Source organism: Hylobates moloch, unplaced genomic scaffold, assembly GCF_009828535.3.
Source record: "Hylobates moloch isolate HMO894 unplaced genomic scaffold, HMol_V3 SCAFFOLD_10, whole genome shotgun sequence".
In the NCBI taxonomy this organism is placed as follows: Eukaryota; Metazoa; Chordata; class Mammalia; order Primates; family Hylobatidae; genus Hylobates; species Hylobates moloch.
The window spans coordinates 59,090,720-59,118,270 of NW_026652285.1; the positions used below are offsets into that span (position 1 = coordinate 59,090,720).

General features: G+C 37.7%; 1 protein-coding gene across 6 annotated transcripts in view; it reads left to right on the forward strand.

Annotated features, from left to right (window-relative positions):
* NAA35 (N-alpha-acetyltransferase 35, NatC auxiliary subunit) overlaps positions 1 to 27,551 on the forward strand; it is a 118,416-nt gene that overhangs the window by 43,434 nt on the left and 47,431 nt on the right. For all 6 annotated transcript variants that reach the window (XR_004249841.2, XM_032164427.2, XM_032164433.2 and 3 more), the window contains exons 12-15: positions 12,570 to 12,748; positions 19,742 to 19,801; positions 23,502 to 23,608; positions 25,987 to 26,053. Coding sequence is in view for 5 of the 6 variants with exons in the window: in XM_032164427.2 (XP_032020318.1) it covers positions 12,570 to 12,748; positions 19,742 to 19,801; positions 23,502 to 23,608; positions 25,987 to 26,053 (413 nt within the window). In the remaining variant the exon portion in view is untranslated. The remainder of the gene's footprint in view (positions 1 to 12,569; positions 12,749 to 19,741; positions 19,802 to 23,501; positions 23,609 to 25,986; positions 26,054 to 27,551) is intronic.

Here is a 27,551-nt window from a genome sequence, read left to right on the forward strand (position 1 = left end):
CCTATGTAACAAACCTGCATGTTGTGCACATGTATCCCAGAACTTAAAATGGAAGAGCAGAAATGACAAAAATAAGTAGGAAGTTTAGAACACAAAGTTGCAGAAATCTTAGAGCCAAAAATGAAAAGGTGAAAAATAGGAAAGATAAAGATTATACTAGGCTTAGTCAAGAAAAGTCTACTATCTAATAAAGGTAAGTAAATAAAACATATAAAGGATAAACTAATAAAAGTTGTTCCAGAAATATAGATCAGAAAATAGAAGCAAAAAAAAAAAAAAAAAAATCACTGGATGTGGTAGCCCATGCCTGTAATCCCAGTGCGCTTTGGGAAGCCAAGGCAGGAAGATTGCATGAGGCCAGGAATTCGAAACCAGCCTGTACAACATAGCAAGACCCCATCTCTACAAAAAGTTTAAAAATTAGCCAGGTGTGGTGGCACGTGCCTTGTAGTCCTAGCTACTTGGGAGACTGAAGTGGGAGGAATGCCTGAGCCCAGGAGGTTGAGGCTACAGTGAGCTATGATTGTACCACTGCACTCCAGCCTGGACGACAGTGAGAGACCCTGTCTTTTTAAAACAAACAAACATGTAAGAAAATTTCCTGGAGACAGATGATATGAATGCTCAGATTGAAAGGGCCAATAAAGAGCCACCCACCACAACCAGAATGAAAATTGACTTGTATTGAGGTGGCATATCATTATGAAACTTTAGAAAAGTGGCAACAAATAGAAGATCCTAAGAGAAAAGAGGCAAAACCAAGTTACATACACAGAATCAAGACAGAGTGTCACGTGTGCAGCAGTAGTGGAAATTAGAAGTCAATGAAGCGAAAACAAAGATCATATTTCCTAATGCAAAACTTACTCAAAGCTATAGCAGTGAAGACAGTGTGGTTCTGGATAGATACAGATCAGTGGAATAGAATAGAATTGAGAGCCCAGAAATGAACACTCACGTTCTCAGTTGCTATTTGACAAGACAATTCAATGAGGAAAGAAAAGTGTTTTCATCAAAGATGCTAAGACAACTGGATATCCATATGCTGGAGAATAAAGTTGGATACTCCCCATCACCCCTGCTGGTCTTATGCAAAAGTCAACTTTTGCAACTGAATGGATCAGTGACTTAAATGTAAGAACTAAAGCTATAGAACTCTTAAAACATAGGCATTAATCTTACACCCAGATTAAAAAAAGCAAACTCGCATGAAAAAATGGGCAAGAGATTTGAACAGACATTTCTCTAAATAAGATTTGGAAATGGACAAAAAGTACATGAAAAGATGTGCAACAACATTAGTCTTCAGGGAAATGCAAATCAAAATGAAAAGTTACTGTGGCCCACCCACGATTGCTTTAATAAAAAAGATAATAAAAAGTGTTGGCAAGGATGTGGAGAAACTGGAGCCCTAATACAGTACTGATTGGAATGTAAAATGATACAGCTCTCTTGGAGATAGTCTGGTAGTGTCTCAAATGTTAAACATAGAATTATCCAAGGGAAATGAAAACATCCAAACAAAAAGTTATACACTAATGCTCATAGCAGCATTATTCATAATAGCCAAAAGGGAAAAATAGCTCAAATGTCCATCAATGGATGAATGGATGCATAAAATGGTATATCCATGTAGTGGTGTATTATTTGTCAACAAAAAGAAACGAAGTACCGAAGGACCTTTAAAAACACTGTGTTAAATGGAAGAATCCAATCAGAAAAGACCACGTATTGTATGATTTCCATTTATATAAAATGCCCAAAGTTGGCAAATCCATAGAGATGAAGTAGATTAGTGGTTTCCTAGGATTGGGGGAAGAATTATGGGCAGGTAAGAGAGTGATTGCTAATGGGTATAGAGTTTCTTCGTGGAGTGATGAAAATGTTCTAAATTTGATTGTGATAGCTTCACAACTCTGTTAATGTATAAAAAACCATTGAATTGTATACTTTAAATAGGTGAGTTATGTGGTATGTTAATTATATCTCATTAGAATTGTGAGTAAAAAAAATCACTAGAGAAATGATTTCAGACTTTGGGGGAAAATGGTTTTTAATGTTGAATTCTAGACACAAACTATCGTTTAATTTTGAGGAAAGATAATTTCAGGCCCTTAAAGTCTCAGAATTTATCTCACAAAAGTTTTGGAAGATGTGCTCCATTAAAACATGGGAATAAATCAAGAAAGGGAAGCATGAGGTTTAGGGAAAATGAGAATCCATCATAAGAAAATAATGAAGGAAATCCCCAGGATGGTGGTGAAGGGAGAAAAACACAAGATAATAGCTGAGCACCATGTATGGACAAGTCCAGATTGGAGGAAATCCCCCAAGGCTCTAGGGAAAATGTCTTGAAGATACAAGACCACTGTTGCGTTTGATGTATTCAGAAGAGATTGAGAGAACTGACAAATGGTTTGGGGTTGAATTAAGCCTTATGAGACAATTATTAAACTTCAGAATGCAAATGAAAAATTAAAATTTTTCACATCTGGGGCAATGGATAACTTAAATCATAGTGGTGCTAATGCTGACTTATTTACTTGATCATAGTAGTGCAAATGCTGAATATTGATTATAACCAAAATTACGATCTAACGATATTGTAGGTGAGGGGACAGAAGTGTGTGCAGGCATGTAATTTGTATGTGGTTACAGTGCTACTTGTTTTTTGTTTTACACATTATCTCTGACTTCCTCCTTTTCAGGTCTCTGACATCTTCTAGAGATGGAGGTGGAAGTCAGAGATAATGTAAAACTGAAAAGAAACGGAGTACTCTAAGCTTGTTTTTTGGCAATATGTAGATCAGAGGTGTCCAATCTTTTTTTGTTTTTTTTCGAGACGGAGTTTCACTATCGTTGCCCAGGCTGGAGTGCAATGGCGTGATCTCGGGTCAGTGCAACCTCTGCCTCCCGGGTTCAAGTGATTCTCCTGCCTCAGCCTCCTGAGTAGCTGGAATTACAGGCACCTGTCACCATGCCTGGCTAACTTTTTGTATTCTTTTTTTAGAGGAGATGGAGTTTCACCATGTTGGCCAGGCTGGTCTCGAACTCCTGACCTCAAGTGATCTGCCTGCCTTGGCCTTCCAAAGTGCTGGGATTACAGGCATGAGCCACTGCGCCTGGCCGGGGTGTCCAATCGTTTGGCTTCCCAGGGCCACTCTGGAAGAAGAATTGGTCTTGCATAACACGTAAAATATGCTAATGAGAGCTGATGAGCCAAAAAAAGAATCACCAAAACAAATCTCATAATGTTTTAATAAAGTTTACAAACTGGTGTTGTACTGCATTCAGAGGTGTTCTGGGCTGCAAGTTGGACAAGCTTGAGGTAGATAATACCAAAAAAGAAATACAAGCGATAACTAAGAGGAAATGAAAGAGATTGCCTCTAGGGAGAGAGGCATGTTGGGTGGAGAATGTGGTTAGAGGATTGATTGTTGGTTTTAATAAAAGCCTGTTCAACTGATTCTTGAGCCACATGCATGTGTGACTGAAAAAAGTTAAAATTTTTGTGTGTATTAAAACTAGATTAAAATATATAGAATATGATGGTACATTACCTGTGATGTGGCTCCTTTAACTTCCTGAGGACTGACCTTGGTGCTGAAGACAAAACTATGCTATTACAACCCAGTCGGCTTAACTTGCCCACCGTGGCAGTGTATTGTGCAACAAAGGTGGAGCTGACTTCATTTTAAAATCACAAGCCATTAGAGAGTACTAAGCCATGATGTGCTAGTGCCAGGAACTTGAGATGTTTATTCTTTTAGTTCAGAATTTTTTCTGTTTTTAAAAGAGTCCGTACATACCCACACGTGTGCTTGTGTGTGTCTAATCTAGAGATTTCTAGTTTGGGGATGGTACTGTGAAGATGGCTCTGATGTTTCTACTCTCTAAAACCAGCCAAAATCTATAAGGAATATGGGAAATAGAATCTTTCCAGTGTCTTAAAAAATAGGGAACACTTATAACCAGATTCAAAATAGAATGGGACCCAGGAGAGGGAGAACATTGAGAATGGATAGATTTTCTTGGTGTAAACATAAGTAGACCTGCAAAGGACAGTGTTCTCACAGGAAGTTGACATAACTTGAAGGGACAAGGGATTCTCCATAACTCCATAACTAGGGAATCTCCATAACTAGGGATTCTCTTGGAATAATCACAGGTGTGGACTACACAAGCTGACTGTGTTAAACTATGTGAATAATACCTTGGAAAGGCAAAGGAGGTAGGGCTCTGCCAGAAAACATGCACATGTACTGTCTTGGTTTCTGCTGCAAGATAGAGGAGATGCTGTTGATGTTTTAGTAGTCTGGTTAACTGGTAATCTTTGTGTCAGTAAAAGAAACACATGCACACGGGCACATCACATGTGGCTTAAGGAAAGTCAATCAGGCCTCCAGCTAGTCTAGAGTGCTATTCTAACACCTCACTCAAAAAACTGGTTCAAGAAGCACTCCTTCAGTGATATCATAATCAAAAAAGAAACTGCACAGTATTTGTACACAAATATTCCAAGAAAAAAAGCAGATGAAAGACACTGCTCAGAAACACTTTTGTACAAAAATTGAAAGAGTATATTTAAAAATGGCCTCTATAGAACAAGAGCAGAAAGCAAAAATATTAAGACTAAAGGAAGAAGTAACGAATAATAGAAAGGGAGTAAAAGTGACCAGGCAGAGTTCAGGAAAGCAGTAGAAGGGAAAAATCCTGAGAGATCTCATTGAAAATAGCAAAAGCATTCCAGACATTGCTGAAAAGCCGTAAAGGACATGGAGGGCCGGGCGTAGTGGCTCATACCTGTAATCCCAGCACTTTGGGAGGCCGAGGCAGGCAGATCACCTGAGGTCGGGAGTTCGAGACCAGTCTGACCAACATGGGGAAATCCCCGTCTCTACTAAAAATACAAAATTAGCTGTGGTGGTGCATGCCTGTAGTCCCAGCTACTCAGGAAGCTGAGTCAGGAGAATCGCTTGAACCTGGGAGGCAGAGGTTGCAGTGAGCTGAGATCGCGCCATTGCACTCCAGTCTGGGCAAGAAGAGTGAAACTCTGTCTCAGAAAAAAAAAAAGGACGTGGAGGTCAGGATTGAGGAAAAAACTAAGTGAAGCAGAAGTGAGCAAAGGAGATTTGAAGTATGATGAGAAAGTAATGGCAAAACAAGACTCAGTATACATATAATTGGTGTCCCTTAAGATGTGAACCATATAATGGAACAGAAAAAAATATTAGACATTTCTAGGAGAAACTGGAATTAAATCCGTGAGTGTCCATTGAAAGAGTATAATGTGTTCCAGGATAAATTGATAAAGAATTATTAATGGTAAAATAGAGCCTAGTAAATTAAGATCTAAAGCAACTGTTATATTGGCTTCATGGTTCTTCACATCAACATCATCACAGAAAGTAGCGTAACAATATCTTCAAAGTCCTCAAGTAAAGAACTGTGACCTGCTGGGCATGGTGGCTCACGCCTGTAATCCCAGCACTTTGGGAGGCCAAGGCGGGCGGATCAGGAGGTCAGGAGTTTGAGACCAGCCTGACCAACATGGTGAAACCCTGCCTGTAATAAAAATAGAAAAATTAGCTGGGCATGGTAGTGGGCGCCTGTAATCCCAGCTGCTTGGGAGGTTGAGGCAGGAGAATCGCTTGAACCCGGGAGGCAGAGGTTGTGGTGAGCCGAGATCGTGGCACTGTACTTCAGCCTGGGTGACAGAGTGAGACTCTGTCAAAACAAACAAACAAACAAACAAAAAAACCAAAAAAAAAAAACTGACCTAAGAGTTTTACACCCATTCTAAAGATCTTTGAGTGACACTCGTAGAAATATTTTTAAACTACCAAGAACTTGGAATATTTTTCCAAAGACCTTTTTCCTGGAGGAGAAAGACTGAAATCAGGAATGAAATTCAGCCTACTGAGACATGAATGGAAAAGCTGTGGCAGAAGGACAGGCATTGAGCATTGATTCTGTTTCATTGTAGAACTGTGGTTAAAACAGTGGAAATTGATTTTACTAAATGTAACATAAGTGTCAAGAATCTTGACAATATAAAAGTAATTAACCAAAGTCAGGAAGTAACAGGGAAGACTAATTTTCTTTTATATGCAGGGGTCCAGAGATACTAGTTAAAGCTGAGAAATCATCTGTAATATAAAGATAGGTATATTTCAACATGTGGAGGTAACCAATGGCGATAGAGATAAGATTATTCAAGTTTGGTGCTTGTCATAGTTCATTTTGTGTTGCTGTAACAGTACCTGAGACTGGGTGATTTATTTTAAAAGAGGTTTACTTAGCTTATGGTTCTGCAGCCTGGGAAGTTCAAGATTCATGGTACATGCTCAGCTTCTGGTGAGGCCATGCACTGGGTCAAAACATGGCAGAGAAGTTAAGCAGACATGTGGAAAGGGACTAAACAGAAAGAACCTCCCTTTTAACAATACACTATCATAGGAACTAATCCGTACCTGTGAGAACTAATCCAGCCTCACGAGAGTGAGAAGACATTAATCTGTTTAGGAGATATCTGCCCCCTTTACTCAGACACCTCCTGTTAGGCCCCATCTCCCAACACTGTTGTACTGGCAATTAAACTTCAACATGAATTTTGGTGGGACAAAAACACATCCAAACCATAGCAATGGCCAAAGGAAGGTAAAGGGAGGTCTTTAGCATTATCATTGTTTATTGTCAGTAAGAAGATAAACATACCTTTCTGAAGGAATAGAACTTTAGAGATATTAATAAAGTTGTAGATACAAAATTAATAAAAGACTTCTCAATTATCAGAAAGAAAATACAGCAGAGAATGAATGATCTTAATGAAAGATAACAAAGGGAACCATGTATTTCCAATTTAGTGATAACAAAACTAAGTTCTGATTCTTGCTCTTCTTTCCTTCTCTTGAAAAAATTCACTCCTAATGCCATGAGGTGGGCCTGAGCACAATGGGCATGTGCACTAGAGCGAGACTTTGGAGCTTGCCTTAGGGATGAGGATGGTGTCCACATGGGAGATAGGAGTAGCCTGACATAAGGTGTTGTAACCATGTGGGTAGGTGGAGTGTCCTTTTAGCAGGATGAGGCCTAGCATGGGCCATCAAAGTCTGTGTGGAGTAAGGAAGTGTCCATGTAGAATGGTAGTGGAATGGGGAGGGCATCTGCAAAGAGATAGACCTAGAGCAGAGGTTTGGAACAGTTCAAGATACGTTGAGAGCATCACCATGAACCGGTAGCCTAACTGGATTCACTGCTTCTTAAGTGAGTGAAGAAGGGTATTTCCACAGGAGTGTAGCTGAGCTTGGGGTGCCTGAGCCTAAGCAGGATGGAGAAGGGGACCATGTGGGAACAACCTGGCACTGTATGTCAGGAGCCTAAGTAGGATGAGGAGGGTGTGTCTATGGGAAGGCAGCCTAGTACAGGGTTTTGGAATATAAAGGCAGGGAGTAGAGAGAGGCATGGGGTGTGGGAGTCTAGGCAGGGTAAGCTCATGTTAATGGAGCCTGGCAGAGTAGGGTGGTGAAACCTGAGGTAAATTCATGAAGGTGGTTGTGTGCAGGGCTGTCAACCACCCAAGCCAGGTAATGAGGGATCTGTGCATGTGGGTGACCAGGTGCAGGGTTTCAGAGCCTAAGCATGTTGAAAAGGGTGTCCTTGGGGAAGGTTGCCCAGGTATAGGGTGTCAGATCATAAGTGGGGGGAAGAGGCTGTTCAGGAGGACAGGATGGCATGAGATGTCAAAGCCTAAGCAGGAAGAGAAGAGTAGAAAGGTGGCCCCATGCGGGAAGTTGTAGCCTAAGCACATTGATGAAAAGCTTCTGTGCAGAAAGGTGGCCTGTTGTGGGATATCAGAGCTCAGATGGGGTGAGGAGAGCATCTCTAGAGGAGTGCCAAATGGAGTGGAGGTTATGGTGGCCTAACATGTCAGTGATAGGAGATTGTAGTGGACTGAATGATGGTCCCAAAGCTATCAAGGTCCTATTTCTACTTCTCAGAACCTGTAAATATTACTTTATTTGGGAAAGGGATCTTTATAAATGTGATTGTTAAGGGTCTTGTGATGAGGGGGTGATCATGGATTGTCTGGCTGTACCCAAATATCCTAAGTGTCCTTCTAAAAGAGGTGGATGGGCCAGGTGTGGTGGCTCACACTGTAATCCCAGCACTTTGGGAGGCCGAGGCAGGCGGATCACGAGGTCAGGAGATCAAGACTATCCTGGCCAACGTGGTGAAACCCCGTCTCTACTAAAACTACAAAAAATTAGCCGGGCGTGGTGGCGGGCGCCTGTAGTCCCAGCTACTTAGGAGGCTGAGGCAGGAGAATGGGGTGAACCCAGGAGGCGGAGCTTGCAGTGAGCTGAGATTGTGCCACTGCACTCCAGCCTGGGCAACAGAGCAAGACTCCGTCTCAAAAAATAAATAAATAAATAAATGAATAAAATAATAGGAACATATCAGTTGGATATAGAAAACAACTTGAAGGGGATCTCACGTGGTCAAAATTAGCAAAAACTTAAGCATCAAAGTAAATAATTCTGACAGATCATAACTTATTGAATAAAAGATAAAGCCATTATTCTACCCTGATGTAAATAAATGAAATGGACAGTTTGATGAGAATATTTATATGAGTGTCCCCCCAACCCCCAAATATTTATTAATTTCAAAAGGAAAGGGAGTAACTACAATGAAGAGGCCTGTTGGATACACCTTAATCAAGTGATTAAAATTCACATCACCAGTAGTAAGATCCTCATTTTGCTGATAGTGTGCAATGAGAATATAACATTAATTCTGTAATATTCCAAAGATTCATAATATGAATCCGGTCATGAGGAAACAAGACAATTCACATTGGAAGGCAGTATACAGAATTACTGGTCTGTTAGTCTTCAAAGATGTCAGTGTCATGGAAGTCAAGGAAAGACTGAAGAACTGTGTCAGACTGAAGGAGAATAAGAGGCAGTGAAATTAAATGCAGTTGACATGGTTATGAAGAAGTTTGTGAAACTTGAATGAGGTGTGAGGATTAGGTGACAGTAGTTGCTCGGTGTTAGTTTTCTAATTCTGATGGCTGTATTGTGATTATGTAAGACTGTGTCTTTGTAGGAATAACACTCTAAACATACTTGAGGGTGATTTACTATTGACTGTGCTTGGAACTTTTGAGATTGTTTCAAAAGAAAAAAGTTTACCTCAAAGCAAAATAGATCAGTAATATGTTGGTGCTTTTGATACGTGAATGGATAAGTTATGATATATCTACACAATGAGATATCATAATGGAATGAAATACTGATACATGCAATATAATGGATAAATCTTGGAAACATTATGTTGAGCCAAAGAAGTCAGACATAAATGAGTACAAATTGTCTGATCGTTTTGTTTGTTTAAAAGTAGGAAAGGCTAATCTTTTTTTTGAGACCGAGTCTCACTCTGTCACCCAGGCTGGGGTGCAGTGGTGCAATCTAAGCTTACTGCAACCTTTGCCTGCCAGGTTCAAACGATTCTCCTACCTCAGCCTCCTGGGTAGCTGGGATTACAGGCATACACCACCACGCCTGGCTAATTTTTGTGTTTTTAGTAGAGACGGGGTTTCACCCTGTTGGCCAGGCTGGTCTTGAACTCCCTCAAGTGATCTGCCCACCTTGGCCTCCCAAAATGCTGTGATTACAGGCGTGAGCCACTATGTCCGGCTAGGAAAGACTAATCTATAGGGACAGGAAGAAGTTCCTTGGTTACTGAGCATTGGAGTGATAGACTGGGAAATTGCACAAAAAAAACCTTTTGGGGTTGTAAAAACGTTCTTTTTGTTGATTGTGGTAGTTACATGGTTGTACATATTTTTCAGACCATTGAACTGTACATTTAATGTTTGTATTGTATGTGAATTGTGCCTCAGTAAAATTAGAAAAGGGAAGTTTCTCCCACACATGGAAGAAACTTGTAGTTGTGGTTATTTCTCAAGAGATAAACCGGGTATCACAAGTGGATGGCTTTTTTTCCCTTAAACTCAGTGGTAAGAATGAGATTTTCAAAAAACCCTTTGCATCTATTAGATAGGGTCTCACTCTGTCACCCAGGCTGGAATGCAATGATGCAGTCACGGCTCACTACAGCCTCAACCTCCTGTGCTCAAGCGATCCTCCCATCTCAGCCTCCCCAGTAGCTGGGACCACACATGAGCCAGGACACCCGGCTAATTTTTTTTTTTTTTTGTAGTGACTGGGTTTTACCTGTTTAAAAATATACGCTAAAAAGTATTAGATACGTAGATTTGTGTGATATGACATCCTAGGTTACTCTCACTAATGACTAGGGTATAATATTTATTGAGGCCATGCCTTGAGTTTAACAGTTGTAGTTTAATACTATTTTGTAACATTTTGGTTAAATAAAACATAAAGCTTACCATTTAAACCATTTTAAGTATACAATTCACTAGCATTAATTACATCCACATTGCTGTGCAACTATCACCACTGTCTCCAGAACTTTTTTATGTTCCTAAACTGGAACTCTACCCCTAAAACATGAACTCCCAGTTCCCTCCTCCCCACAAACCTTCATGGCCATTATTCTGTCTCTGAATTTCACTGTTCTAGGTCCCTCATACAAGTGATATTATGCAATGCTTGTCCTTTTGTGTCTGGCTTAGTATAATTCTACAACTTTTTGTAAAAGGAAATAAAATAGCCAAGAAGTGCAGAATAACATAACCAAAGCTCAGCAGCTTTTATTTTGTTTTCCAGAATTCCTTCCAACTTAAGGGCAGCCAAAACTCGTTATTTTAATTAACCTGACTATAAATTGCCTATGTAACTCGTGAAAGATATGTCGAATAAATAATACAGTGTCTCTCTTGACTAATACATTTCCAGATCTTTAATTTTGACATCTAATTTACTTTTAGAATAACTTACTTTGCTCAGTAAAACCAAAGTACTTGTTACCATAAATCTTTTATCCAGGGGGAAGGGGAAGGTAAAGAGAAGTTGGTTAATGGGTACAAAAATACAGTTAGATAGATGAAATATGTTCTATTATTTGATAGTACAGAAGGGAGACTATAGTTAATATTTTGTTGTATATTTCAGAATAATAGCTAGCAGAGAATTGGAATGTTACTAGTACAAAGAAGAGAGAAACATTTGAAGTGACAGATATCCTAATTACCCTGATTTGATTATTACACATTGTGTACATGTATCAAAATATCACATATACCACAAAAATACATACAACTATCATACATCAGTTTTTAAAAAAGAAAAAATTATTATGTAATGACCATGTGCTGTTGGTAATACTTTTCTGTTATTAATAATGAAGACCAGTGACCTAACAGGAGTTGTAGTACCTCAACAGTTTAAACCCATGTATCATAATGTTTTGAAAATATCAGTTATACTTTATTATTTTAAGAGAGTGCTAGTTGAAGGGAAGATAATCTTATTTGGCCCTCTTGTACTAAGTGATTTTTAGCATTGTATTTTTAATTTTTTAATTATTTGAGATGGGATTTGGAACTAAGAAGGATTGTGGGCTAAAGATGTTAGTCTGGAATCATTTAAATCACAATTTTTATTGGAATAAGTAACATCAACCAGTTGCTTAGGGAGAAAATATGGAGAAGAGGAAAAAGACTAAGAACCTTGAGAACATCTTTATTTGCATGGTCCTAAAGAACAATTATGGTGTATATCTCAGAGGCATTATAATATGGTTGTCAGTCTTGCTTTTAATTCGTAATAACAACAGCTATTCAACTTTAATTTTATCTTTCATTGGCATCTGAAACCATATTTTTTCTTAGGTTGTGTGGCCAGTTTGTAGACTAGCAGGAGAGCTTTGAATAAAAAATTCTTATTCATTTATCATTTTAGCGATATACTCCCTCATTTTAGATTTCAAGTTGAGAAAGACTTAGTTTGGAGCTATGCAGTAGTGTGAAAAGTGAGATCACCAGTGGACAGAAGAAAGAGGAACTCACCCTTAGGTGTCTTACAATACTGTCTTTAAAATATTCTGGATTTCTGTAATTATATTTCTGTACCAAATGCATTTCGGGCTCATTGAGGGTTGAGGGCTGTGCTGCTCTGCTCTGCTATTCAGGATTATTATGTAGCTAAGTTTGAATGGATTCTACTGTTTAGTAATTGAGAGGAAGAGAAGCTTACATTATTTGTGTTCCCATTTTACCTTTCTTCACAATCTCATGGTTAATGTATCATTTCCTCTGTTTTGAAAGAATATACTGACCCTATTTTATCCTTGGAGCTTTTTCTTCAAGTTCATTTTGACATAGAAACTCCCCTCCATCACCACTATCACCACCATGTAGGTAGGAGGTAGTTTTAGGTTATTAAATCTACTTACTTAGTTTTTTAAAAATGTATATATATAGATACATTCTAAATTACAAAATCTATTTAGAGTATTTTGTGGTTAGAATTTGTTTGAAAAAGCTTTTTAAACTGGCATTTTTATATTTAATAACATTTGCAGTTTAAAATTCAGAGAAATGTTGAAAAATTTTACTTTCATTTTTTTCTTTTTAGATCATCCAATTATGATGGGTTTTGAACCCCTTGTGAACCAGAGGCTACTTCCACCTACCTTCCCTCGATATGCAAAAATAATTAAAAGGGAAGAAATGGTGAACTATTTTGCAAGATTAATAGATAGAATAAAAACTGTCTGTGAGGTTGTGAATTTAACAAATTTACATTGTATCCTGGTAAGTACAAATCTCTGTTTCAGAATGTAACTTCCATTTAAAAAAATTGATACATAATAATTGTACATATTTATGTGGTAACTTTGGTTTAACAACAAAATAGTTGATTGCTTTATAGACATTGACCAAGGGTAAATACTACTCTTTGTCTATTTTCTGTGACAGCTAGAGGATTAAGTGGTTCATAAATATTATACCTACATACATTCTATTTAATCCTCAAAAGCTTTTACACTATTTTAGAGATTAAGAAGCTGATGTTGAAAGGTTAGATAATTTATCCAAGATTTGTTTTGAGATAGGATCTCACTCTGTTGTCTAGGCTGGAGTACAGTGATGTGATCTTGGCTCAAAGCGAACTTGAACCCTTTTTTTTTTTTGGAGATGGGGGCCTTGATCTGTCACCTCTGTTGGAGTGCAGTGGCATGATCTCAGCTCACTGCAGCCTCGACCTTCTCGGCTCAAGCGATCCTTCTGCCTCTCAACCTCCCAAGAAGCTGGGACCACAGGCGTGTGCCACCATGCCCAACAATATTTTAGTATAATCATTACTTTTGTAGAGATGGGGTCTCACTATGTTACCCAGGCTGGTGTTGAACTCCTGGGTTCAGGCAGTCCTCCCACTTCTGCCTCCCAAAATGCTGGGATTGCAGATGTGAGCTACCGCGCTCTGGCTAGCCTTGAACTCTTGAGGTCAAGTGATCCTCCCGCTTCAGCCTCCCAAGTAGCTGGGGAAGACACATGCCACTAGACTTGGCTAATTTTTTTTTTTTTTTGATAGGGGGTTTCCCTCTGTTGCCCAGGCTGGAGTGCAGTGGTGTGATCTCAGCTCCCTGCAGCCTCCACCTGCCAGACTCAAGCTATCATTCCACATTAGCCTCACAAGTAGCTGGGACTGCAAGCGCGTGCTACCATGCATGGCTGATTTTTTGTATTTTTGGTAGAGACAGGGTTTCACCATTTTGCCCAGGCTGGTCTCTAACTCCTGAGCTCAAGCGATCCGCCTGCTTCAGCCTCCCAAAGTGCTGAGATTACAGCTGTGAGTCACTGCACCCGGTCAATTTTTAAATTTTTATTTATTGTGGGGACAAGGTCTCACCATGCTGACCAGGCTGGTCTCGAACTCTTGGGCTCAAGCAATCCTTCCATCTTGGCCTCTGAAAGTGCCAGGATTATAGGCGTGGGCCAGTGTGCTTGGCCTCACCTTAGTTTTAAGAGTGGGGATTGAATTCTGGATTCTGTCTTCAAAACATATAAATGTGTATATATATGCTGGTATACACATACATACATACGTGTGTGTGTGTGTGCGTGTATGTATATATATTTTTTGAGATGGAGTCTCGCTCTGTCGCCCAGGCTGGAGTGCAGTGGCACGATCTTGGCTCATTGCAAGCTCCACCTCCCAGGTTCACGCCGTTCTCCTGCCTCAGCGTCCCAAGTAGCTGGGACTACAGGCTTCCGCCACCACACCCAGCTAATTTTTTGTATTTTTAGTAGAAACAGGGTTTCATCGTCTTAGCCAGGATGGTCTTGATCTCCTGACCTCGTAATCCACCCGCCTTGGCCTCCCAAAATGCTGGGATTACAGGCGTGAGCCACTGCGCCCGGCCTTAAGTGTGTATGCAGTTTTACATGTAAAAATGGGGTCATGGTGTTTGGTAACCCGCTTTTTAAAATTGCTTGTCTCTGTATCATGAACATCTTCCTTTTCATGTCAACAAATACATGACAAATTCTACGTTATTTTAATGGCTGTGTGGTAGTCCATTTTAAGCATATATTACAGTTTTTAAAATTTCATTCATATTAAATTACATTTAGGTCATTTTCAGTGTTAACAAACAATACTAAGGTGAACATATTTATAGGTAACTCTTTTTATTATATGCTTCCTTTCCCCTTAAGATAAATTCCTAAGAAATGAAGCTGCTAGGTACATTGTTAACTATCATATTTTGGATTAATATTTTTTATGGATTAAAATATAGAAAAACAAGGCTCATTTTAAGAACATTCAGAGATGGAGCTTTTTTTGTTTGTTTTTTGTTTTTCTCTCCTGTACCCACTGACAGCAGAAAAGCTTTTTAATTGGTATGATTATAGTAGCACATGTAAGGTTGGTAGGAAAGGTAGAAAATGTGCAAGACAGTACTGTTGTTGTTAGGACATAAGTACACTAACATCTGTGGCATAGCAAAGCATTTGAGTGTTGTTACCTTACACACTGAGGTGTGGAATTACCAGCCCCATGTCATTTTCTCTGTGAAATCTTCCCCTTTGGTTGCTGGTTGCCTCTGTACCTGTGTTCCTTGAGATCACACAGTATATAGTTTATACTCCCAGCATTTAGCAGTAGTCTCTGGGAAATAGTTGATAGTAAAGATTTGTGCTTCTGTTTATGTTCTTTATTTTTCCTTCTATTAATTCTTTGTCATTAAAACCCAGCTTGTCTTCATTCCTTAGTAAAACTTTCACTGATTATGCCTTTAATACCTTCTGTTGCATTTGCTTTCTTATTAGATTGCTCTTATTCTGACATAAGAATCAGAATTTTAAAAGTTCCTAGGAGAAAGATCATAGACAGTTTTACAGCTAAACAAACTAAGGTTCAGAGGTTCTAAAGTAACCAAATTAGATGACTATAGTAGCATATCTGGAATGAGAATAGATATTTTCTTACTCTCTTCTGCCACATTGACTTTTTTTATCTTAATTGTTACATGGATATACATTTGTGTTCACTAGATTAATTGCAAGGTCTTTAAGTAAAATCAACCCATAAACCCATGTCAACCATAAGGTAATATGCTTTTAATGTATATAGTTGTTTTACTTAATGCTTTTAATGTATATAGTTGTATTGTTAAGCAAATGGACTTTAAAATAATTTTTTTAGTAAGCAACAGGGCTGACTTGGGTTGTGACAGGCTCCTGATATTGAAGGCTAAGTTGTCTGCCATTATTGTCAGTCAGTTTCACTGAGCCCTCTGAGAAAACCATGGCCCATTCCAGGTACCTTTGGGGGACCCACATTGGTTCTATCCAAGGGTAGGTAGCTGAGGCATTGTCAGTGATCCTTTAGACTTTTCTCAGCAAGCTGCAGGATTTCTTAATAAAGAGCTTGATCAGTTGGATGCCCGAATAGGCATTTATTCTGATTTTGGTTTCTGAAGAGCTGCTATCCCAAGCCCAAATAGTTATCCTTAACAAATCCAAGTCCAAATATTAAAATACATACATTATTATTTAACTATAAAATTTGGAAGATGCAGAGAACTGTGAAGATGATAAATAACTGCTGTCCCACACTCTGTAGATGTTAGCATTTCAGTGTATTTTGTCATCTGGTTTTATGTCTACATATAAACCCATATCTTTTCATTTTTTAGATAAATTTCTTTAAAAAAATTTTACATTTGGGGGTACATGTGAAGGTTTGTTATATAAATAAACACTCGGCCTGCCTCGGGCTCTTACTGTTTTGAGGTGTGGTCCTTCAATACCTAGTTTATTGAGAGTGTAACATGAAGGGATGTTAAATTTTATCAAAAGGCTTTTCTGCATCTATTGAGATAATCATGTGATTTTTGTCTTTAGTTCTGTTTATGTGATGAATCACATTAATTGATTTTTTTGTATATTGAACCAACCTTGCATCCCAGGGATGCAGCCTACTTGATCATGGTGAATTAGCTTTTTGATGTGCTGCTGGGTTTGATTTGCCAGTACTTTGTTGAGGATTTTTGCATTGATACTCATCAAAGATATTGGCCCGAAGTCTTCTTTTTTTGTTGGGTCTCTACCAGGTTTTGGTATCAAGATGATGCTAGCCTCATAGAAGGAGTTGGGGAGAAGTCCCTCCTCAGTTTTTTGCAATAGTTTCTGTAGGAATGGTACCAGCTCTTTGTACATCTGGTAGAATTCACCTGTGAATCCATCAGGTCCTGGCCTTTTTTTTTGGTTGGTAGGTTATTTATTATTGATTCAGTTTTGGAGCTCATTATTGGTCTGTTCAGGGAATCAGTTTCTTCCTGGCTCAGTCTTGGGAGGGTGTATGTGTCCAGGAATTTATCCATCTCTTCTAGGTTTTCTAGTTTGTAGAGATGTTTATAGTAGTTTCTGATGATTGTTTTTATTTCTTTGGGGTCAGTAGTAACATTCCCTTCATCGTTTCTAATTGTGTTTATTTGGATCTTCTCTCATTTCTTCTTAGTCTAGCTGGTGGCCTATTTTATTTTTTTCAAAAAACTAATTGCAAGAGGTGTTGATCTTTTGAATGGGTTTTCATGTCTTGATTTCCCTCAGTTCAACTCTGATTTTTGTTAGTCCTTGCCTTCTACTAGCTTGGGTATTTTTTTTTGTTCTTGGTTTCTCTGATTCTTTCAGTTGTGAAGTTAGGTTGTTTGAGATCTTTCTAACTTTTTGATGTGGACATTACATGCTATGAATTTCATTCTTAACACTGCCTTAGCTGTGTCCTAGAGATTTTGGTATGTTGTATCTTTGTTCTCATTATTTTCAAAGAACTTCTTGATTTCTGCCTTAATTTCATTATTTACCCAAAAGGCATTCAGGAGTATGTTGTTTAATTCACATGTAATTGCATGGTTTTGAGCGATTTTCATTGTGTTGACTTTTATTTTTGTTACGCTGTGGTCCAAGAGTATGTTTGGTATGACTTCAGTTCTTTTACATTTGTTGAGTATTGTTTTATGTCCAATTATGTGGTCCATATTAGAGTATGTGCCATGTGGTGATGAGAAAGATGTATATTCTGTTGTTTTGGGGTGGAGAATTCTGTAAAGGTCTATCAAATCCATTTGGTCCAGTGCTGAGTTTAGGTACTGAATATCTTTGTTAATTTTTTGTCTCGATGATCCATCTAATACTGTCATTGGAGTGTTGAAGTCTCCCACTGTTATTATGTGGGAGTCTATGTCTCTTTGTAGGTCTCTAAGAACTTGCTTTAGGAATCTGGGTGCATATATATTTAGGATAGTTAGGTTTTCTTGTTGAATTGAACCCTTTACCCTTGTGTAATACCTTTCCTTGTCTTTTTTGGTGTGAAATCTGTTTTGTCTGAAATTAGGATCGCAACCCCTGCTTTTTTCTGTTTTCCATTTGCTTGGAAGATTTTCCTCCATCCCTTTATTTTGAGCCTGTGAGTGTCATTATGTGTGAGATGAGTCTCTTGAAGACAGCACATCAGTACGTCTTGCTTTTTTATCCAGCTTGTCACTCTGTGTTTTTTAAGTGGGCCATTTAGCCTGTTTACATTCAGGTTAGTATGATATGTGTGGATTTGATCCTGTCATTATGGTGTTAGCTGGTTATTATGTTGGCTTGTTTTTGTGGTTGCTTTATAGTGACACTAGTCTGTGTGTTTAAGTGTGTTTTTGTATTAGCTGGTGGTAGTCTTTCCTTTCTATATTTAGTGCTTCTTTCGAGATCCTCTTGTAAGGTAGGACTGGTGGTAATGAAGTCCCTCAACATTTGCTTATTTGAAAAGGATCTTATTTCTCCTTCACTTAAGAAGCTTAGTTTGGTGGGATATGAAATTCTTGGTTGAAGATTTTTAAAAGAATGTTGAATATAGGCCCCCAATCTCTTCTTGTAGGGTTTCAGCTGAGAGATTTCCTTTTAGCCTGGTGGGGATCCCTTTTTAGATTACTCGCCCTTTCTTTATGGCTGCCTTTAACATTTGTTTCATTTTGGCTTTGGAAAACCTGAAGATTTTATGTTTTGGGGATGATCTGCTTGTGTAGAATCTTGCAGGACTTCTCTGTATGTCCTGAATTTGAATGTTGGCTTCTTTAGCAAGGTTGGGGAAGTTTTCACGAACAGTACCCAGAAATATATTTTCCAAGATGTTCGCTTTCTCCCCCTGCCTTTCAGGGATGCCAGTGATTCAAAGTTGGCTTGTTTCCGTAATCCCATACTTCTCAGAGGTTTTTCTTCTTTTTTCTTTATTTTTGTCTGACTTTCTTATTTCAGAGAACCAGTCTTCAAGTTCTGAGATTCCGTCCTCACCTCGGTTTATTTTGCTGTTAATACTTGTGATTGCATAGTGAAATTCTTGTATTATTCAGCTCTGTCAGACTTTTTAGGTTCTTTTTTATGCCAGCTATTTTATCCTTCAGCTCCTGTATCACTTTATTATTCTTATTTTTCTTGGATTGGGTTTTGCTGTCCTCCTGAATCTCTATGATCTTTGGTCCTGTCTATATTCTGAATTCTATTTCTGTCATTCCAACCAGTTCAGCCTGGTGAAGAACTCATGTTGGAGAACTGGTGCAGTCATTTGGAGGACATGTGACACTCTGCCCATTTGATTTACCATAGTTCTTGCATTGGTTCTTTCTCATCTCTGTGTGTGGGTGTTCCTTTAACTGCAGTGTAGATTGACTACAGTCAATAGACTTCTTTTTTGGATATTTTCACTGGGCCGAGGCTTTCTGTAGGGTCTTTATTTGAAGCTGACTTCTTGTCTCTGGTTTCAAAATGGGGTATGTTAGTGAGGTACTTTTGGTGTTGAAGCTTTGGTGACACTTAGGCTTGTTGATCACTTGGTAGACTCTTGCTCAAAAACCTGTATCTTTTGGTCTTTCCCTATAGTCAGCAACAATCAGTAATGTGCATCCAGTTGACTTGGTTACTTGGAATTTATTTCTGTGAAATAGGAACTAAAGTTCTGCCATGACTTAGTAAATTATTATTGGTATTTTTATGATAGACAAATTTAATATTGGTATCCACACAATTCTATGATTGGTCAGTTTTTTTAAGAAAAGTTTTTAGAGTCTAGAGTTATCCATTGTCCCTTTTATACAATTAAATAATTTCTATAGAAATGACCTTTATTTGTCATATTTTAACTCTGGTACTATGTCATTTCCAGAAGGCCTACTAAAAATTACACTCTATGATGAAGTATTTTTAGCTTTTATTTAATCTATTAATGACATTGCTTTTTCTTTATATATCTATTAGGATTTTTTCTGTGAATTTAGTGAACAGTCACCATGTGTTCTTTCAAGATCTCTGTTACAAGTAAGTTCCACTTAGTATCAAAATATTTAAACATTATATGTGTATTGACATTGTTTTATTGATTGATTGAACAAAAGGTAGATGCTTTTAAAGGATTTTCCAGTTAGTGTTGTGTATTTTTTTTTTAATTGAAGTATTAACTTTAAGCATTAGACATCCATCAAGGTCATATCCTAGGTCATAAAACAAACCTCAGTAATTTAAAAACAATCAAATTCCTACAAAGTATCTTTCTTATCATTTTAGAATTAAACTAGTAACCAACAAGAGAATGATATCCAGGAAAATCTCCAAATATTTTGAAATTAAACAACTTGTAAGTAACACATGGGTCGAAGACAGAGGTCTTGAGGGGAGTTCAAAAATATTTTGAACTGAACGAAAATTAAAATATACCCAAATCTGTGAGATACAAATAAAGCAGTGCTTAGAGGGAAATTTGTAGCATTGAATTTTGTTTTGTTTTGTTTTTGTTTTGAGATAGTCTCACTCTGTTGCCCAGGCTGGAGTGCAGTGGCATGCTCTTGGCTCACTGCAATCTCCGCCTCCCGGGTTCAAGTGATTCTTGTGCCTCAGCCTACCAAGCAGCTGGGATTACAGGTGCACACTACCATGCCTAGCTAATTTTTGTATTTTTGATAGAGACGGGGTTTCACCATGTTGGCCAGGCTGGTCTCAAACGCCCGACCTCAGGTGATCCACCCGTCTCAGCTTCCCAAAGTGCTAGGATTACAGGTTGGAGGATCGCTTGAACCTGGGAAGTCCAGGCTGCAGTGAGCTGTGATCCCACCACTGCATTCCAGCTTGGGCAACAGAGTGAGACCCTGTCAAAAAAAAAAAAACAAAACTACAGTTAGTAATTTAAGTTACCACTGTATGAAACCAGAAAAAGAAGAGCATATTAAAATAAACGGAAGGAAATAATGAGCAGAAATTAGTAAAATATGGAACAGAAAAACAATGGAGAAAATCAGTGCAACCCAAAGCTCATTCTTTGAAAATATTCGTGAAGTCGATGAACCTCTAATGAGGCATAATAAGAGAAAGATAAAAATGACTAATATCAAGAATGAAAGAAGGGGTATCATTACAGACTCTGTAAACATTAAAAGGATAGTAATGGGATATACAACTCTGTCCATAAATACAAAAGCAGATAAAATGGACCTATTCCTTTAAATGTAGATACAGACTACCAAAACTCAAGAAGAAACAGATAATTTGAATCATCTCTTATCTATTAAATAAATTGAACTTATGGTTAAAAACCTAACAATGCAAACTCCAGGCCAGCTCTATGCAGTGTCTTCCAGGAAATAAAAGAGGCAAGAACACTCATATGAGCCAGAATTTACTGTATCAAAACCAAACCAACTTTACAAACGTGGAAAACTATAGACCATAGTTTCCTCATGAACACAGATGTAAAAATCTTATTCCATGAACACAGATGTAAAAATTTCAATAAATTATTAATAAATCAAATTCAGCAATATATAAAAAGAGGTAATACACCATGACCAAATAAGATTTATCCTAAGAATCAAGCCTGGTTCACCAGTTGAAAATTGGTCAGCATAATATACCATATTATCTAAAGTCTTAGTAGATTCACAAAAAAAAAATTGACAAAATTCAACATCCATTCATGATTTGAAACTCTTAGCAAAATTAGATACAGAAGAGATCTTCCTAAACCTGATAAAGGACATATACAAAAATACCCTACAGCTAACTTATCTCATCATACTTAATGATGAAAGACTAAATGGTTTCCTCCAAGAATGGGAAGAAGGCAAAGATGCCTACTTTGCTCTTACTGAACATTGGAAATCTTAGCTAGTGCAATAAAGCAAGAAAAAGAAATGGCACACAGATTTGGAAAGGAAGAAAAAAATATTGTCTATTTAGAGACGACATGATTCTCCATGTAGAATGCCCATGGAATTTACAAGGAAGTTCCTAGAACTGATTAGTGAATTTAATGAGGTTATAGGATATGAAGTCATTATACAGAAAGCAGTTGTAATTCTATATACTTGAAATGAACAATGGGAGATCAGAATTTTAAAAACCGAACTATTTACAATAACAAAAAAATGAAATACTTAGGTGCAAATCTAATATGATTAATATTCAACAATATTCAGTATATTAAATATTCAAATTCAACATGGTAAATATTAGGGAAATGCAAATTAAACCATAGAAATACTATTGACCTTTCAGAATATCTTTAAAAAAAAATCTGGCTAGGCGCGGTGGCTCACGCCTGTAATCCCAGCACTTTGGGAGGCAGAGGTGGGTGGGTCACGAGGTCAGAAGTTCAAGATCAGCCTGGCCAAGATAGTGAAACCCCATCTGTACTAAAAATACAAAAATTAGCCCGGCATGGTGGCAGGCACCTGTAATCCCAGCTACTCGGGAGGCTGAGGCAGAGAATTGCTTGAACCTAGGAGGCAGAGGTTGCAGTAAGCCAAGATCGCACCACTGCACTCCAGCCTGGGCAACAGAGCGAGACCCCATCTCAAAAAAAAAAAAAAAATCTGGTAATACCAAGCGCTGGCGAGGATGTATTTGGTGATAGGAATGTAATGTGGTTCAGCTGCTTTGGAAAATAGCTTGGCACGTTCTTATAAATTAAACATGTAGCTCACACTCCTGGTTGATTGCCTAAGGGAAGTGAAATTTGACATTCTTCTTGAAACCTCTGCAAACGTGTAGAGCTGTTTGTTCATGATCATCAAAAACAGACAACCCAAATGTTCTTGAGCTGGTCAGTGGATAAACGTACTGTGGTACATGCACAGTGAAATACTACTGAGAAACAAAAAGAAAATGAAGCATGATACACTTAACAATGCCAATGAATCTCAACTGCATTATGCTGGGTAAAAGAAGCTGGACTCAAAAGACTATATGATTTCATTTTAATGACATTCTGGAAATGGCAAAACTGATAGAGTTGGAGAACAGATCAGTGGTTGCCAGGGGTTTGGGGCGGGAGGAGCGTTTGACCACAAAGGGATCATATGAGGGAATGTTTTTAGGGTGATACAGGTGATACAGGTTGTTCTGTATCTTGATTGTGAGACTGATTTGAAAAACTATGCTTTTGTTAGACTTATAACTGTACAACAAACATGTAAATTTTAAAATTTAAAAACAGTATTAGGAAATCAAGGTTATGGTATATTAAATATTAAAATACAGTGGATTGTTAAGGGAAGGAAATGAAATTAAAACAAATTATTAAATGCAAGTTGTTTTAAATTTTTTCATGTTCAGAAATGAACATGAAAAAGTATTTAAAATATTTGTATATGTTACAAAACATTCATTAGAGGTAAACGTAGGATTATCAAATAACATTTATAGCCATTTACTGTTTCATAGTTTATGAAGCATTTTTTAATACATTAGCTCATTTGACATAATCAGATTAGTCAGTTTATTTTGACTATTTTAATATTACTACTCTTGGGAGGTTTTTATTTCTGTATATTTTTTATTCTACATCAGAATTCACCTTCAATAAGGATTAATAACACTTATTGTGGAGACAATTTATAAAAAATTTTCACAAACTTTTTATATTTTAATCACTTGCGTAGTCTGTGGTATTTATAAGTATATTCATTTTACAGTAATGACAACTCTGTGCGTGACACCATAACTAATATATAACATTTGTTTTAAGACCACTTTCCTGGTGGATAACAAAAAGGTCTTTGGAACTCATCTCATGCAAGACATGGTGAAAGATGCACTTCGGTCTTTTGTCAGTCCTCCGGTGCTTTCCCCCAAGTAAGTATTGTAAGACATTTTAGAGTTGTATGTGCTCCTTTAAAAGCCCAACTTCTTTGTACTCCTTCTTTGTAGCCAAAGTATCAAAATTGGGACCAAATCTCCATGTAAAAGTAACTTATTCGTGTTAAAATTAATTGATCTCTGCCACATTGTTTAGATTAAAACTAAGGTTTTTATGAGGTTGACAAAATTTCTGATAACTCCTCTAAGTTTTTTGTCTCCAGTGTAAGTCCTTAAACTTTGCCCTAGTAGAGGCACTGCCCCGAAAACATGCTGCTATCAGAGGCTGAAAGGATTGCATGCAGAAAGAATTATCATTTGAAAGTTGGCATTCTCAGAAATGTCAGACTTTTCCATCGGGGAAGGGAAGAAAGGAGTCGTCATTTCTTAACAAAGCACTTACACTTTGTTAAAAAAAAGATACACTTAACAAAGTGTATCTTTTTCCACTGAAAGATACACGATGGCTTTCTATCACATTACTTTATGGTAGATCTAATTAATTATATGTAATGGCTGCCAAATATTTCATAATAAATGTTGAGTATCTTTTATCCAAAATGCTTTGGACCAGAGGTGTTTTAGATTTCTGATGTTTTTGGATTTTGAAATATTTGCATGTATATAATGTTGCTCAGGCTGGAGTGTAGTGGCATCATCTCAGCTTACTGCAACCTCCGCCTCCCAGGTTCAAGAGATTCTCCCGCATCAGCCTCCTGAGTAGCTGAGATCACGAGTGCATGTCACCATGCCCAGCTAATTTTTGTATTTTTAGTAGAGATGGGCTTTCACTGTGTTGGCCAGGCTGGTCTCAAACCCTGACCTCAAGTGATCTGCCCACCTTGGCCTCCCAAAAGTGCTGGGATTATAGGCTTGAGCCACTGCACCGGCCTAATATGCTTCTTTTACATGGTGGTGTAATTTTTGTTAGCTCAAATCTTTTGAAAGCAGAATTCAGCCTGTTCACATTTGGTATATGCTATTGGGTCATGAGTTTGATGTTAATAAATCAACAGTATATTAATCCATTAAATAAGGTGTCTTAAACAGAAATACACATAAAACAAGGTTATGCATTGATCAGTGCATGGAAATGTTGTGACCAGAGACTCATAGGAATCTAACCCTTTATTTCCCATGTTAGCAATGATTTAATAGTCTAATTTAGTATCTTCAGAAACTTTATGGAACATAACTACCACAAATAATGATAATCGTATATATGGAAAAGTTTATTGTGTGGTAGTCTAGCTGTTCCACCGTTTTAAAACTTTCAGTGTTATAGATGAGAATCCTCTTTTCCTTTGTAAGTGATTTGAAACTTCTTCTGAAGCGTTGATGAGTTTCTCTTTATTTTAGGAGTTCAGAAGTTTTACCAGAATATTCATGTGTGATTTTCAGCTAGTGCTATCTGGAATTCAGTCATTAAAGACTCAAGTTTTCAGTCAGATCATTTGTCCCTGTTACTACTAATTTATTGCTTCACCTTCATCTGTTTTGATTTTTCCTTTTTTAGAGCTCCTAGCATACTAGGTCTTCTAGAGCTCCCTTACCTATGCCTCATGACATTCATCTCCTTGTTATTTTTGCTGTGTTGTGAGAAAGTTCTTCCTCTTGATCTTCAAGGCTACTAATGAACGTATTTCTTCTACTGAATTTTTTAATTTGAAAATAATCATTTTTAGATTGAGAGAGCCTTTTTAAAGTGCTTTATTTTAATCTCAAGTAATTTTATTGCTTTAGGGTTAAAGATGTAATGAACCTTCAGCACTTCTCATTTCACCAACTGCCTGTTCCAGGTGTCCACCTTTTTCGTTCTCCTGGGTGCTGGGTGCACTGTCTTTTCCATTGTGTGACCTTGGCTCTGTTAATCAGAGATAAGGAACACCGTAAAGGAAACCACTTTGTGAGAAGAGATGAGGTGCCAGAGGGAGGTATAGGTGATTTATAAACAATGGTGAGGAGTGGGGATACAGAAAAAATTAGGATCCTGTATAGTATTTTCTTTGTAATTACTATTATGAGCACAGTCCATGAGGAAATCAATTGTAGGAAAATATGTGACACTGAAGTAGGGTCATGAAAAAGTAGGGCTTTGGACTTTTCCTTTTCTCCTTGCTAATTTGATGTTACTGGATCCAACTCTGATTATTCAAATATAGACCTATAGGAATTGGAAATATCACAAATTTATTGTGTGAATTACATAATAATTGTAAAATGTTTCTTAATCTAATACTGGCATTCTTTAACTTAGGAATCGGTTCCATTTTCTCTTTTATTCACCTTCTCTGTCATTTGGTAGCATCTGCAGTAATTGCTGCTGCTTTTGTTTGGGCCGAATAGATTTTAATGATGTGACTATTATCTTGCAGGTGCTACCTATATAATAATCACCAGGCTAAGGACTGTATCGACTCCTTTGTTACTCACTGTGTTCGGGTAAGAGCTACAATTTGGATTGTCATAATGGGTACTTTAAAAATCATGGGCTGTGGCCGTGCATGGTGGCTCACACCTGTAATCCCAGCAGTTTGGGAGGCTGAGGCGGGTGGATCACCTGAGGTCAGGAGTTTGAGACCAGCCTGGCCAACATAGTGAAACCTTGTCTCTACTAAAAATACAAAAATTAGCATGTGGTGGCGCACGCCTGTAGTCCCAGCTACTCAGGAGCCTGAGGTGGGAAAATCGCCTGAACCCAGGAGGTTTCAGTGAGCCAAGATCGTGCCACTGCACTGCAGCCTGGGCGACAGAGTGAGACTTTGTCTCAAAATAATAATAATAATAATAATAATAATAATAATAATAATAATAATAAATTGCTGGACTGTAATTCCTTCAGTGTCTTTGTGCTTTTTTTCATCTAATATTTCTTATTTACTTTCAGTGAATAAATAAAAACTCTCTCCTCCTAACACTTGAGTGGATGGTTTTATATCCTAAGGTCTTCTGATAAGTTATTAGCTACAGAGGCAGCCTTGGATGACCCCCCACTGCAGCCTGTGGGGACCATAGATAGGGAATGTTATGACTCTCAACTGGGAAAACAGCAGTTGCTTCCTCAAAATTTTTTGTGAATGGGCATAAAAACTTTTTTCCTTTTTTTTTTTTTAACCTTAGAATATTTTTAACATCCTTGTACACTTATCTTTGTATTATATTAATGAACTGAGTTATAATACAATTAAAATTATTGGCTGGGCATGGTGGCTTACGCCTGTAATCCCAGCAGTTTGGGAGGAAGGTCGGTTCGAGCCTAGCCGACCAAAACCTGTCTCTATGAAATACAAAATTAGTGGGTGGCAGGATCCTGTAATCCAAAGAAATTAAAATTAATTTAAATGAGATCACAAATTGTTTTCATCTCAAGTAATTAGGAAAAAATGCAAATCTTGTAGTGAGTTGAATTATTCATTTTTATTTAATTTTTAAAAATATCTATTTATTTATTTTTAAGACAGGGTCTCCCTCTGTTGCCCAGGCTGGAGTGCAGTGATCTTGGCTCACTGCAACCTCTACCCTCGGGCTCAAGCAATCCTCCCACCTCAGCATTCGTAGTAGTGGAGACTACAGGCTCACGGCACCACACCTGGCTAATTTTTTTGTATTTTTTGTGGAGACAGGTTCACCCTGTTAGCCAGGCTGGTCTCAAACTCCTGAGCTCAAGTCCACCCGCCTTGGCCTCCCAAAGTGCTAGGATTTACAGGCATGAGCCACCGCACCCAGCTTCATTTTTATTTAATTAGATGTATTTCTCTTAGAGAACTCTAACAGGCAGCTTTTTTGGGTCTACTTCGAGTTACTAAATATATATAATATATATATTATTTGTATAATATATATTATATATTTAATTATATAATATAATGTATATTATATTATGTTAATATATAATATGTAATATATATTATGTTAATGTATAATATATAATATAATATAT